This window comes from Mobula hypostoma, chromosome 17 (genome assembly GCF_963921235.1).
Source record: "Mobula hypostoma chromosome 17, sMobHyp1.1, whole genome shotgun sequence".
Classification (NCBI taxonomy): Eukaryota; Metazoa; Chordata; class Chondrichthyes; order Myliobatiformes; family Myliobatidae; genus Mobula; species Mobula hypostoma.
This window is the reverse complement of record NC_086113.1, coordinates 1,802,926-1,816,537: the sequence shown is the minus strand read 5'-3', so window position 1 is coordinate 1,816,537 and position 13,612 is coordinate 1,802,926. Positions and strand designations below refer to the sequence as shown.

At 42.1% G+C, this 13,612-nt stretch overlaps 1 protein-coding gene across 7 annotated transcripts in view; it reads right to left on the bottom strand.

The window, feature by feature from the left end:
• LOC134357782 (protein PALS2-like) overlaps positions 1 to 13,612 on the bottom strand; it is a 207,159-nt gene that overhangs the window by 67,886 nt on the left and 125,661 nt on the right. For 4 of the 7 annotated variants that reach the window (XM_063069426.1, XM_063069425.1, XM_063069427.1 and 1 more), the window contains 2 exons: positions 10,671 to 10,775; positions 1,494 to 1,612 (listed from right to left, as the gene is read on the bottom strand). In XM_063069426.1, the coding sequence (XP_062925496.1) occupies positions 1,494 to 1,612; positions 10,671 to 10,707 (156 nt within the window). In that variant the 5' untranslated portion in view covers positions 10,708 to 10,775. The remainder of the gene's footprint in view (positions 1 to 1,493; positions 1,613 to 10,670; positions 10,776 to 13,612) is intronic. The other 3 variants (XM_063069429.1, XM_063069424.1, XM_063069430.1) reach the window with 1 other exon arrangement.

Below are 13,612 nucleotides of genomic sequence, written 5' to 3'. Positions count from 1 at the left end.
TTCCTTGGTCTTGCTGATATTGAGTGCAAGGCAAGTTATTGCAACGCCACTCAACTAGCTCCGATATGCCTCTTCCTCAACATCTGAAATTCTGCCAGCAATAGTTGTGTCATTGGCAAATTTACAAATGGCATTTGAAATGTGCCATAGGTATAGAGAGAGTAGAGCAGTGGGCTAAGCATGCATCCTTGAAGTGCGCCAAAGTTGATTGTCAGCGGGGAGGAGATACTATTTCGGATCGACACCAACTGAGTTCTCCCGGTGAGGAAGTTAAGGAGCCAGTTGCAGAAGGAGGTTCAGAGACCCAGGTTTTTGAGCTTGTTGATTAGAACTGAGGGTATAATCATGTTGAATGCTGAGCTGTAATCAATAATCAGCAGCTTAATGTGGATGTTGTTGTTGTCCAGGTGATCCAAGGCCAAGTGGAGAGTCAACGAGATTACATTTGCTGTGGACCTATTGTGGCGATAGGCAAATTACAACGGACGTCAATCTCCTGCTTATGTCGTAGTTGATTCTGGCAATGACCAACCTCTCAAAGCACTCCAGCAACGTTAGATGTGAGTGCCACTGGGCGATAGTTGTTGAGGCAGCTCACTGGACTCTTCCTAGGCACTGGTGTGATTGTCACCTTCTTGAAGCAGAGGGATTGAAGATATCCTTGAGCACACCCTCCAATTGGTTGGCACAGGTTTTCACTGCCCTATCAGGTACACCATCAGGGCCTGACACCTTCCAAGGATTCACCCTCATGAAAGGTGTTCTGTCAGCATCTGAGATAGAGATCACAAGGTCACCAGATGCAGCAGGAATGTGCACAAGTGTAGTTTTATTCTTCCTTTTAAAGCACATTTAAAAGGCATTTAGCTCATCTGGGATTGAAGCATCACAGCCTTTAATGATGAGGTTTCGCTTTGTAAGAAGTAATGGGCCGAGTTGATTGCATCTCTAGCTTCAATCGGAATGGTTTCTCTGCTCTTAAAATAGCCTTCTGTAGTTTGTACCTCCTTACAGACAGTGCTGGAATTGAACTCTGAATTTCAACACCCTGATCTGTAATAGTGTCACACAAACCGGTATACTACTGCGGCGTCCCACAAATGCTCAGGCTCACAATGTTGACATCCTGTAAGACAGTAGTCTGGCTTAGTCAATTGTCATAAATATTTCAGTCGATATTGATGCTCCTTGAATGAGCTGGGTCCTGCCAAACATTTTGGAAGTGCCTTCATTCAGGAAGTTACTTCTTGGAGATCCTCTGGTAACATGGGAGACAGTTCATTCCTGACTGAAAATTTGATGTCAATCTTTTTCACAAACCTTTCTGTTACCATCCTTAAATCTCTGCTTTTCTGATCCCTATCATTATTTCCTACAATTTCTGCAACATATCTTAACATTTGCAGTTCTTCATTAATAAATGATCATGCAGTTTACATGCTTTTATGATATAAAGGGAAGAGGGGACATTTAAAGAGCTACAATCACAGTACCTTGGCAAGAGATCTGACAATTGGACTCTCCATTATTCCTTTGAGGAAGATCAGATCTATCTCCTTCGCTCCCGTTGAGGTGGGCAACTCATTGAGGTTGTCCAACACTTGCTGCATTGCTGCAGAAAACGTACAAAAGGGAACTTTAAACTGGGCACCATGTAGCAATAAAAATTAATTAGAAAGCAGAATTTTAAACTTGCTATTTATATTCACAGAAAATAGTACAGTACAGCACAGCACAGGCTCTTTGGCCCTCGAAGTTGTGCTGACCTTCTAACTTACTCCAAGTTCAGTCTAACTCTTCCCTCTTACATCATCCATGTGCCTATCTAAGAGTTTATTAAATGCTCCCTAATGCATTTGCCTCCACCACCCCTTGCAGCACACCCATCACACAATATAAAAAAACTTTGAAATCCCCCCTATATTTTCAACCAATCACCTTGTGACAGATCTGTCACATGTAATTCCTCCTCTTCCCCTCCCTCCGCAGTAGCGTTGTAATTCTCATTGTCCCGTCTGGCAGTGCTGAGGTCATGCTGATCAAGTGCACATGCTCAGGGCGGGCTCAGTGAGACAGTAAGTTTTGGGGGATGGGAAAGAGTGCTGGCTCCTGGAAATGGTTAGTCAATTGATTGATTTTGTTGCGCAATGCCATTATGGACATTTGTAATTCTGAAGGATGTGAGTTCCTGTATTTTGGCTTTTGTGTAATTGTTCAGACTCATGGTAACAACCCCTCCTACCCTGCATTCCAAAGAATGGCCTACCCTTTTCTCCTAGAGGCAGATATTCCTACAGTCTTTTCTCGGTAAGTGAAGAAAGAGAGTGGGGTGAGGTTTATTACTTCCAGACAGAAGTGTTGGAGCTGTAGTCCTAAAGGTCTGATAGTATATATCTATATTTTTCTCATGTCATTTTTGCTATTTTGCCATTATTTGCACTTTTTCAAAAAGTTTTCCACCTTTTGGCACACAATAAACACCTTTCCACCGAATGTGCTTTTGCAGCCTGTCATCTGAATTTTTAAAGTCCACACCCACATAAGGGCAGGAAACCCTCACCATTGAAACCGCAAGACAAACAAGAAAAAAAATGGGTGAGAAAAATTATAATTTAAGGCCAGAGAGGCTCAAGTGAGATGCTGACAACGTAAAAAAAAAATCAAAAAATACAGAGCAGGAATTATTCTACTAAAGAATGAATTTTTCTGTGCACAAGATGCCTCCTGTGTCATCTTGTTTCAAGTACTTAACCAAAATGAATAGGTAATTTGATTTTTGAAGTGCAAAACTAATTAAGTTAAAAGTAATTATTCTGAGAGGTGGAGACCATGAGAAGTCTCCAATGCCACATGCAGAGAGCAGACTGGCAGCAAATAACCCCTTTTTATTTCAAGCATATCATTTTCTTTTGCTTACTTCAAAGACATGTTCATTGGATGCACTAAATCTCCTTGATTAGTAGCTTCACATTGTACTCCATTGAGTTGTGAATGAACAGCAACTCAAATATCATTTGGCATCCTTCACACATTCCATTATGACATAGGCGGTGACCATTTAAGGCCATTATCTATGCCGACTTGTTCCCATCATCTATTAACCCTGACATCCCTATTAACTGCCCTCTAATTTGCTTGCCACCCACCCACACTTAAGGCAATTTATAGGAGTCATTTATCTTTCCAGGGTGTATGGGGTGTCCAGGAAGGGGGTAACACCTCTGGTGAAGGAACTAGTTGTGTCAATTCTGGGGCACTTCATTATCTATGGGCCCCACCCAACACTGTTCTCACCGTGGCTCCAAGTAGCTGTTTGCATGGAGAGGCCACACTATGGCACAAAATTTCGTCGGTGGGGCTAAACCAGGTGAGGGTAGCTGGTGAGTTTCATACCCCCAGTGAGATAGGGACATGCCTGTCCTAGCATGTGAAGTCAGCTCCTGTGGACTGAGCAGATGAGATCAATAGTGGGATCCAACAGCCAGGAAGGCTGTTTTGCAATGCTTTCATGGAGAGTGAAGGGCTTTTCAAGGTACATAAGTAGACATGGTCATCTACTGCAACCAAAGAAGACCCCAGTTTGTGACGACTACTTAGAGCACTGGATCCAGACACTGAGGCTATTTATCTTACCAAGAAACCTTTGACACATGGGAGAACATAGAAACAGGAGCAAGAGTAGGCCATCCAGCCCATCGAGCCTGCTCCGCCAATCTGGCCATAGACTCATCTCCACTCACCTGCCTTTTCCCCATAACCCTTAATTCCCTACTATGCAAAAATCTATCCAACCTTGTCTTAATTATATTTACTGAGGTAGCCTCCACTGCTTCATTGGGCAGAGAATTCCACAGATTCACCACTCTCTGGGAAAAGCAGTTCCTCCTCATCTCCGTCCTAAATCTACTCCCCCAAATCTCAAGGCTATGTCCTCAAGGAGACATTGAAGGAGGAGACAGGGATAATCCATGTGAACACAGGGAGAAGAGCATGTAGTGAACAGTGGTGATCAGGAGTCAGAGACTAACCAAATGCTGATTGTTGATTTCATGCAATCAGATTAAATTGGCAAGGTTGACACTTGTCCTGTGCTTATTGAAGATGAAGAAGCACAATAAATATGTGGGGGATAAACTTCCCCATGGAAATCGAAAAAAAAAACAAGTAGATCTGTATGACTGCCATCACCAATTGCCATTTAAAAAACATAGTCATAGAATACTACAGCACATAACTGGCCCATCCAGTCCATGCCAAACTATTTGCCTAGTCCCATCAATGCGCACACACACAATAGCCTCCCATCCATATGCCTATCCAAAATTTCTCTTAAATGTTGAGATTGATCCTCATCCACCACTTGCGTTGGCAGCTCATTCCATTCTCTCACCGAGTGAAGAAGCTCCCCCTCATGTTCCCCTAAAACATTTCACCTTTCGCCCTTAACCCATGACCTCCAGTTCTGTTTCACCCAACCTCAGTGGAATAAACCTGCTGCATTTACCCTATCTATACCCCTCATAATTTTGTATAAATCTTTCAAATCACACAGGGAAATAGCACACTCGATCATTGCTACTCTCTCTTCCACAATGCTTACAAAGTGCTCTTCTGCCCGCACTTCAGAAAGTTGGATCACTCCTCCATCTTGCTTCTGCTGGTGTACAAGCAGAAGCTGAAACAAGAGGCGGCCACAGTTAAGATCGTCCATTGTTGGTCTGACCAATCGGTCTCCATGCTACAGGACTACTTTGATGATGTCAACTGGAATGTCTTTCATGATGAGAATGTCTCTGAGTTCACGGATGAGGTCACGAGCTTCATCTGGAAGTGCCTTGAAGATGTTATCCCCCAGAAATCGGTCAGTGTCTATCCAAACCAGAAACCCTGGATCAACGGTTCCATGCGCGCAGCACTTAACGTGCGACATAGAGCGTACATTGCAGGGAATCAGCAGGAGCTCAAGAAATGCGGTTATGATCTATGCTAAAAGGCCTCCCAATCATAATGCCAGGAAACAACCTGTCTCACTCCACACTTGCCACATCCTTTCTGATCCCATCAAAGCTGGCCTTTCTCCAATTTAGAATCTCAACCCAAGGACAAGACCGATCCTATTCGACAATTCTCTTGAAACTAATGGCATTATGATCACTAAATGCAAGGTGTTTCCCTATGTAAACTTCTGTCACTTGCCCTGACTCATTCCCTAATAGGAGATCTGGAATTGTGCTCTCTCTAGTTGGAACTTCTATGTACTGATTAAGGAAACTTTCCTGAACCCATTTGACAAACTCTTTCCCATCCATGGGAGTCCCAGTCAATATGTGGAAAGTTAAAATCGCCTACCATCGCAACATTATGTTTCTCGCAGCAGTCTGCAATCTCTCAACGAATTTGCTCCCTGAATCCTACAGACAGTTGGGTGGTCTATAATATAATCCAATAATATAACTTTCTTATTCCTTATTTCTACTCATGAGGCCTCACCAGCCAAACTCTCCAGTCGGTCCTGATTGAGCACTACTGTGACATTTGACTTGACCAGTAATGCCTCCTGTCCTTTAATCCCTCCCACTCCATCACATCTAAAACAATGGAACCCCGTAAATTGAGCTGCCAGAGGCTTCCTACACCAAGTTTAACTAATGGCTACAATATCATAATTCCACATGTTGATCCATGCCCTAAGCTCATCAGCCCTTCCTACAGTACTCACTGCATTGAAATCTATATAGACAGAGCATCAGCCCCATCATCCTCATCCTTTTGATTCCTGATTTTGTATGTAGCCTTAACATCTTTCTCCACAACCGCTCCACTCTTTGCTTCGGCTCTCTGGTTCCCATCCCCATACAAGTCTACTTTAAATCTGCCATCCCATGCAGCACTAACAAACCTGGCTGCTAGGATTAGTCCCCCTACAGTTCAGGTGCAAATCATCCTTTCTGTACATGCCCAACCTTCCCTGGAAGAGAGCCCAATGATCCAAAAATCTGAAGCTCTGCCTCCTGCACCAACTCCTTAGCTACTTGTTAAACTGTATGATCTTCCTATTTCTGGCCTCACTAGCACGTGGCATGGGTAGCAATACTGAGATCACTATCCTGGATGCCTTGTCCTTTTAGTTAGTACTGAACTCCTTAAATTCACTTTGCAGACCTCGACAAATATCCGATCCATGTCATTGGTACTGACATGAACTACGACCTCTGACTGCTCACCTTCCTACTTAAGAATACTGAGGACTTGATCTGAGATGCTCCTGACCTTCGCACCCAGGAGGCAACAAACCATGTGGGAATCTCATTTTCATCCAAAGAACCTCGTTTCTGTTCCCCTAACCAACAGATCCCCCATCACTACAATTAGTCTCTTCTTCCCCCCTCCACCCCTTCCCTTCTGAGTCACAGAGTCAGACTCTGTGGCACACTGCTGTGACTTTCCTCTGCTATGTCATTTTCTCCAACAGTATTCAAAGCGGTATATCTATTGTTGAGGGGAACAGTCACAGGGGTAGTCTGCACTGGCTACATATCCCCTTTCCCCCACCTAATGGTCACTCAGTTACCTGTGTCCTGCAGCTTAGGCATAAATACCTCCCTGTATGTCCTGTCTATCAACCCCTCAACCTCCCGAATGACCTGAAGTTCATTCAGTTCCACCTCCAACTCCATAACATGGTCTGTTAGAAGCTGCAGCTAGATGCACTTCTTGCAGGTTAGGGACATTGGAGGTCTTCTTACCTTCCCACATCCTGGAAGAGGAGCATTCCACTATTCTGCCTGGCATCCCCACTGCTCTAAATGTGAAATAATGAAAAAAAATATACCTGCAGCCTAGCCTCTCCTCACTGAAGCCTCAGCTCCCCACTCCAACACTGGCTCACTCACACAATGACTGTTCCCACCACGGCCACTCCATTTAAACCCAACTTCTTTATATTGGATCTTGCTAATTACCTAATTAAGCACATTCCAATGTCTCCTCAGGAGTGTGGCATGCAAAATGTGCTCACTCCCCTGCTCACTTCTTTTAACCTCCCTCCCTTCAAGCATAAGGTGTCTCCTTGGGACTGTGGCACGCAAAATAGGAGGGATATACTGAGGGGGTTAGACTACAAGGAGAGAACTCGCTGGAATTCAGAAGAATGAGAGGAGATCTTATAGAACAATATAAAATTATGAAAGGGATAGATAAGATCGAGGCATGAAAGTTGTTTCCATTGGTAGGTGAGACTTGAACTAGGGGATATAGCCTCAAGATTTGGGGGAGTAGATTTAGGATGGAGATGAGGAAGAACTGCTTTTTCCAGAGAGTGGTTAATCTGTGGAAATTCTCTGCCCAGTGAAGCAGTGGAGGCTACCTCCGTAAATATATTTAAGACAAGGCTGGATAGATTTTTGCATTGCAGGGGAATTAAGGGTTATGGGGAAAAGGCAGGTAGGTGGAGATGAGTCCATGGTCAGATCAGCCATGATCTTATTGAATGGTGGACCAGATGGCTTACTCTTGCTCCTATTTCTTATGTCATTGTCTTACTGGACAATGAGAATCAGGTGGAATTTTGATTGCTATAAAATTTAATTGCAATAGGGTCTTAATATCATCATATATTCTGGAATTAGGTTTGCATGTAGCAACTGGCTTCAGGTAAGCAAAAGAAAAAGGTGAAAGTAGTATTGGACTCCTGGAAAATTATGCTGGAGAGGTAGTAATGATGGTCAAGGAAATGCTGACTGAACTGAATTTTGTATCAGTCTTCACAGTGAAAGACACTAGCAGTATGCCAGATGTACAAGAGTGTCAGGGGATAGAGTGAGTGCATTTGCTGTTACTAGGGAGAAGATGCTTGGGAAACCAAAAGGTCTGAAGGTAGATAAGTCACTGGGCCAGATGGACAATACCCCAGGGTTCTAAAAGAGATAGATGAAGGGATTGAGGACGCATTAGTAATAATTCTTTGAAGAAACAATTGATTTTGGCATGGTTCCAGAGGAATCACTCCACTCTTCAAAAGGTGAGGGAGGCAGAAGAAGGTAAATGATAGGGCAGTTAGCCTGACTTCAGTGGTAGGGAAGATGTTGAAATCGATTGTTAAGGATGTGGTTTTGGGGTACTTGAGGCAATGTGATAAAATAGGCCAAAGTCAGCATGGTTTCCTTAAAGGAAAATCTTGCCTGGCAAATCTGTTGGAATGATTTGAGAAAATAACAAGCAAGATAGATGAAGGAGAATCAGTAGATGTTGTGTACTTGGATTTTCAAAAGGCCTTTGACAAGGTGCCACACATGAGACAGCTTAGCAAGATAAGAGCCCGTGCTATTACAATAAAGCTACTAGCATTGATACAGCATTTGCTGATTGGCAGGAGGCAGCCAGTGGGAATAAAGGGAGCCTTTTCTGATTGGCTGCCAGTGACTACTGGTGTTCTACAGGAGTTGGGCAGGGGCTGCCTCTTTTTACATTATATGTATGCCAATGATTTGGATGATTGAATTGATGGCCAAGTTTGCAGATGATATAAAGATAAGTGGAGTAGGTAGAGTTGAGGAAGCGGAGCATGCAGGAGAACTTCAGACAGATTAGCAGAATGGGCAAAGAAGCAGCAGATGGAATAGTGTCAGAAAGTGTATGGTCATGCACTTCGGCAGTAGGAATAAAAGCACAGACCATTTTCTTAAAGGGAAGAAAATTCAAAAATCAGAGCTGCAAAAGGGAGTTGGGTAATATTCCTCGTGCAATATTCCATAAAGTTTAACTTGTAGGTTGAGTCAGTGGTGTGGAAGGCAAATGCAATTTTGGCATTCATTTCAAGAGGTCTAGAATATAAAAGCAAGGATGTAATGTCAAGGCTTTAAAAGGCACTTGTGAGGCCTCATTTGGAGTACTATAGTTTTGGGCCCTTTATCTGACATTGGGGGGGGTTCAAAGGAGGTTCACAAAAATGATTCTGGGATTGAAAGGCTTATCATATGAGGTGCATTTGATGGCTCTAGGCCTATACTTGCTGGAATTTAGAGAATGGGGGCAGGGGGGCAGACCTCATTGACACTTATCGAATGTTGAAAAGCCTAGATTGAATGAATGTGGAGATGATATTTCCTATATTGGCAGAGTCTACGACCAGAGGACACAGCCTCAATATAGAGGGACCTCCATTTAGAACAGAGATGAGCAGGGATTTCTTTAGCCAGAGGGTGATGAACCTGTTGAATTTCTTGCCACAAAATGGTGTGGAGGCCAGGCCACTGAGTATATTTAAAGCAGGGGTTGATAGATTCTTGATCAGTCAGAGCATGAAGGGTTCCAGGGAGAAGGCCGGAGAATGGAGTTGAGAGGGAAATGGATCAGCCATGACGAAATGGCAGAGCTGACTCGATGGGCTGAATGGCCCAATTCTGCTCCAGTGTCTTATGGTCTATAATGAAAGGCCTTCCTTATAATTAGATACCCTACATTAAACTAATTTTAAACCTTCAGCCTTGAAATGATGGAGTTAAACCAGCACACATAATGATGAAAATTATTTGGCAAAAGCTAAGCTATCTCTAATCTTAGTTTATTTAAACGCAAACAACAGGAATTCTGCAGATGCTGGAAATTCAAGCAACACACATCAAAGTTGCTGGTGAACGCAGCAGGCCAAGCAGCATCTGTAGGAAGAGGTGCAGTCGACGTTTCAGGCCGAGACCCTTCGTCAGAACTAACTGAAGGAAGTTAGTCCTGACGAAGGGTCTCAGCCTGAAACGTCGACTGCACCTCTTCCTACAGATGCTGCTTGGCCTGCTGTGTTCACCAGCAACTTTGATGTGTGTTGCTCTAATCTTAGTTGTTTCTTCTGTTACGTAACCTGCTTCACTATCAATGGCAACGGTTTTAAAACACACTGAACTCAAGTGAGTAATGTTGATGCTGGGGAATTGAATATTCCCATCTTGGGTACCCAGTGATTGTAGCAATTTTGAGTTAGATGCAGTACAGAGTGTCAACGTCCTCCACTGTTCCTTCAGAAAATGATAATCCTCTGCACTGAGGAGATACTTCATTCAAACCCTAAATTGTTTCTGCTCCAACGCTTAAATATTATTTCAGAATAATCTTGAATATAGCTGTAAACAGCAACTTTACTGAGTGTAGCCCTGAAAAGAAATGTTACAGCTTTTTCTAGCTATTTTTAAAATGTCAAAGTAAAATCTCCATTTTAATTGGTCTCATTTTTCAGATGAAAGCATTATGTATCAGCTTCCTGAGAACAATGGGCTTGAGCTTTATTTCCCTGTTGTAGCATTTTGTTCCAAATTCATAATATTTAAGTGCATCATGCTTATCCTTCCACCCCGCCCCCCCCCCAAACAGCATTAAAATTCCAGGTTACCCAAGCAACCAATAAAGAGCATTGCAACAACCACTTGAAATAGTTAATCTGCTGTTAGACTGTGACATGTTCTGCACACTGCATTTATTAAATATGGATGGAGTTCATTGTAAACCATCAGTATTGGTTATCCGACGGTTAAAGCTGCAGCCGTTATCTGAACTAGCGCTTTAAGTGTAGAATTATGATACACATTTATCGGTAAGCGGGAAGGGAAGCAAACACTAAAGCGCATCATTCGGTCAAAGTGGAATTCTAATTACATTATGTGTTCTTGGACATTTCATTTTACCTTCATTCATTTGCTGATCCAAGCCCCTTTCAATCATCCAAAATTAACTGGACTGCTCATATTATGACCCAGTTATATTTTTCTTTAGGTAGCAGTTCCTTCCTACTGAAAGAAAAAAGCATGGGGAGAGGGGAAAAATAGATTAAAACATGAAGATGAAACGGATACAAAATGCTCACAACATGGTTCTTTGTAACTAGTATTTCAGTGGTTTTAGCATTTAAATAACATAAGCCCACAACTTCAAATAAATCCAGAACTAATGCCCCACATTCAACCAAATAGTGGTCCAAATGACTCCAAAATGGACTTAATATAATGTTTCACTTGGAAAGGGATAATCTAGTCTCTGGAAATATTTGCTTATTCCAGTTAATAAAATTCATTCGCCCACACACGCCTACATACCTTAAAGCTTCAGCCTAAAGACTACAAGTTATTTTAACCTCCAAATTTTCATTTAAGAATATTTTATCTCAAGAATTAAACAAAACAGATCCACTGACATGGAAAATAATTTAAATATAAAGCATAAGCAACAAAATTCACATCTCAGTCCAAGGCTGCAAAATATTACTGTCTACACAGAAATCAAATCTCTCACATCACTGAGGGTGACCTCAAGTTCCTCCCTGGAATGTATATATGCTGATGTTACTCATGCTACACTGTATGCAATTCAAATGACTCACAAATTTTATTGTACAATTTAGTTTACATTGCACATGGCTTCAGTGGAAGAAAATAAAAGACGCTAACTATATTTATTTGTCAAAACTACTGTATACATATTTTAAAAAGCCACAGTTAAAATGACAACGAAAGGAGATGGTGCTTTGACAAATAAAAGGAATTAGTTGGGCAGGATCAACAGCAGAATCTTACAACATCTCTGTCTTAAAATAATAAGACAGTGGTTATGTTTAATTTAGAGATACAGCATAGTAACAAGCCCGAACCACCCCATTTCACACCCATTGCACCCCATTAACTTGTCTGTCTTTAGACTGTTGGAGGAAATTGGAGCATCCAAAGGAAACCCACCTGGTCATGGGGAGAATAGAAACTATGTCAGGATGCTGTTCATTTAACACCATCATTCATACAGTCTTGATCAAAAAGCAGCAGAACCTGGGCCTCTATAATTGGATCCTCAGCTTCCTAACTGGAAGATCACAACCTGTGCGGACTGGTAATAGTATCTCCTCCACACTGACAATCAACACAAGCACCCCTCAGGGATGTGTGCTTAGCCCACTGCTGTACTCTCTCTTACCCATGATTGTATGGCTAGACACAGCTCAAATGCCATCTATAAATTTGCTGATGATAAATTTGCAGAATCTCAAATGGAAATGAGAGGGCGTACAGGAGTGAGATACACCAGCTAGTGGAGTGGTGTCGCAGCAACAACCTTGCACTCAATGTCAGTAAGACCAGAGAGCAGATTGTGGACTTCAGGAAGGGTAAAATGAGGGAACACAAACCAATCCTCATAGAGGGATCAGAAGTAGAGAAAGCAAGCAATTTCATCTTCGTGGGAGTCAAGATCTCAGAAGACCTAACCTGGTTCCAACATGTCAATGCAGCTATAAAGAAAGCAAGACAGCGGTTACATTTCATTAGGAGTTTGAGAAGATTAGGTTTTGTCACCTAAAACACTAAAACTTCTAGAGATCTACCATGAAGAACAAAGGTTCAAGGGTTCATTTATTATCAACTGTATACAACTCTGAAATTTGCCTTCTCCAGATAGCCACGAAACAATGAAAGAACATGAAAGTCATTCAGAGAGAAATATCAAACCAACCCCTGCACAAAAAACGAACTGCTTCTCTATCATCAACCCCTAATCCCCCTCTCCCACACAAAACAGAACAAGAACATTGACTCCCACACAAATAACTAACAAAACATTAATTCCACCCCCCCCAAACAACCTCTCCTTCACACAAATAAATAACACAGCACAAAAGAGCATCAACCCCCAAACTCAATCTGCCCAATCTGACAGGCTGCATTACTGCCTGTTAAGGGGGGGGGGACGGGGGACGAACTACTGCACAGCATGAAATAAACTACAGAAACGTTTAAAATTAGTCAGCTCCATCACAGGTTTTGGCCTCCTCAGTATCCAAGGCATCTTCAAAGAGCAGTGCCTCAGAGAGGCAGCATTCATTATTAAGGACCCCCATCACCTAGGGCATGCTCTCTTCTCACTGTTACCATCAGGAAGGAGGTACAGAAGCCCGAAGGCACACACTCAACAATCAGAAACAGCTTCTTCTCCACTGCCATCCGATTTCTAAGTGGACATTGAACCCATGAACATTATCTCACTTTTTTTTTATTATTTCTGTTTTTGCACTACTATTTTTAGTTTAACTATTTAATATGCATGTACAGTTGCAAGAAAAAGTTTGTGAACCCTTTATAATTACCTGGTTTTCAGCATTACTCATAAAATGTGACCTGATCTTCATCTAAGCCACAATAAGAGACTAACACAATCTGCCTAAACTATTAACACACAAACAATTATATTTTTCTTGTATTTATTGAACATGCTATTTAATCATTCACAGTCCAGGCTGGAGAAAGTATGTGAACCCCTGTATTTAATAACTGGTAGAACCTCCTTTAGCTGCAAAAGTTTCCTATAGCTGCTGATCAGACTTACACAATGGTGAGAAATTTTAGACCATTCTTCCATACAAAATTTCTGGGGTGCTTTGCATGAACAACCTTCTTCAGGTCATGCCACAGCATCTCAATTGGGTTAAAGTCCGGACTCTGACTTGGCCATTCCAAAACACAAATTTTCTTCTTTTTAATCCATTCTGTTATTGAATTACTCTTCTGTTTCTCATCTTTATCTTGTTGCATCATTCAGCTTCTATTAAGCTTCAGGTGATGGACTGCTACTGTGACATTCTCCTGTA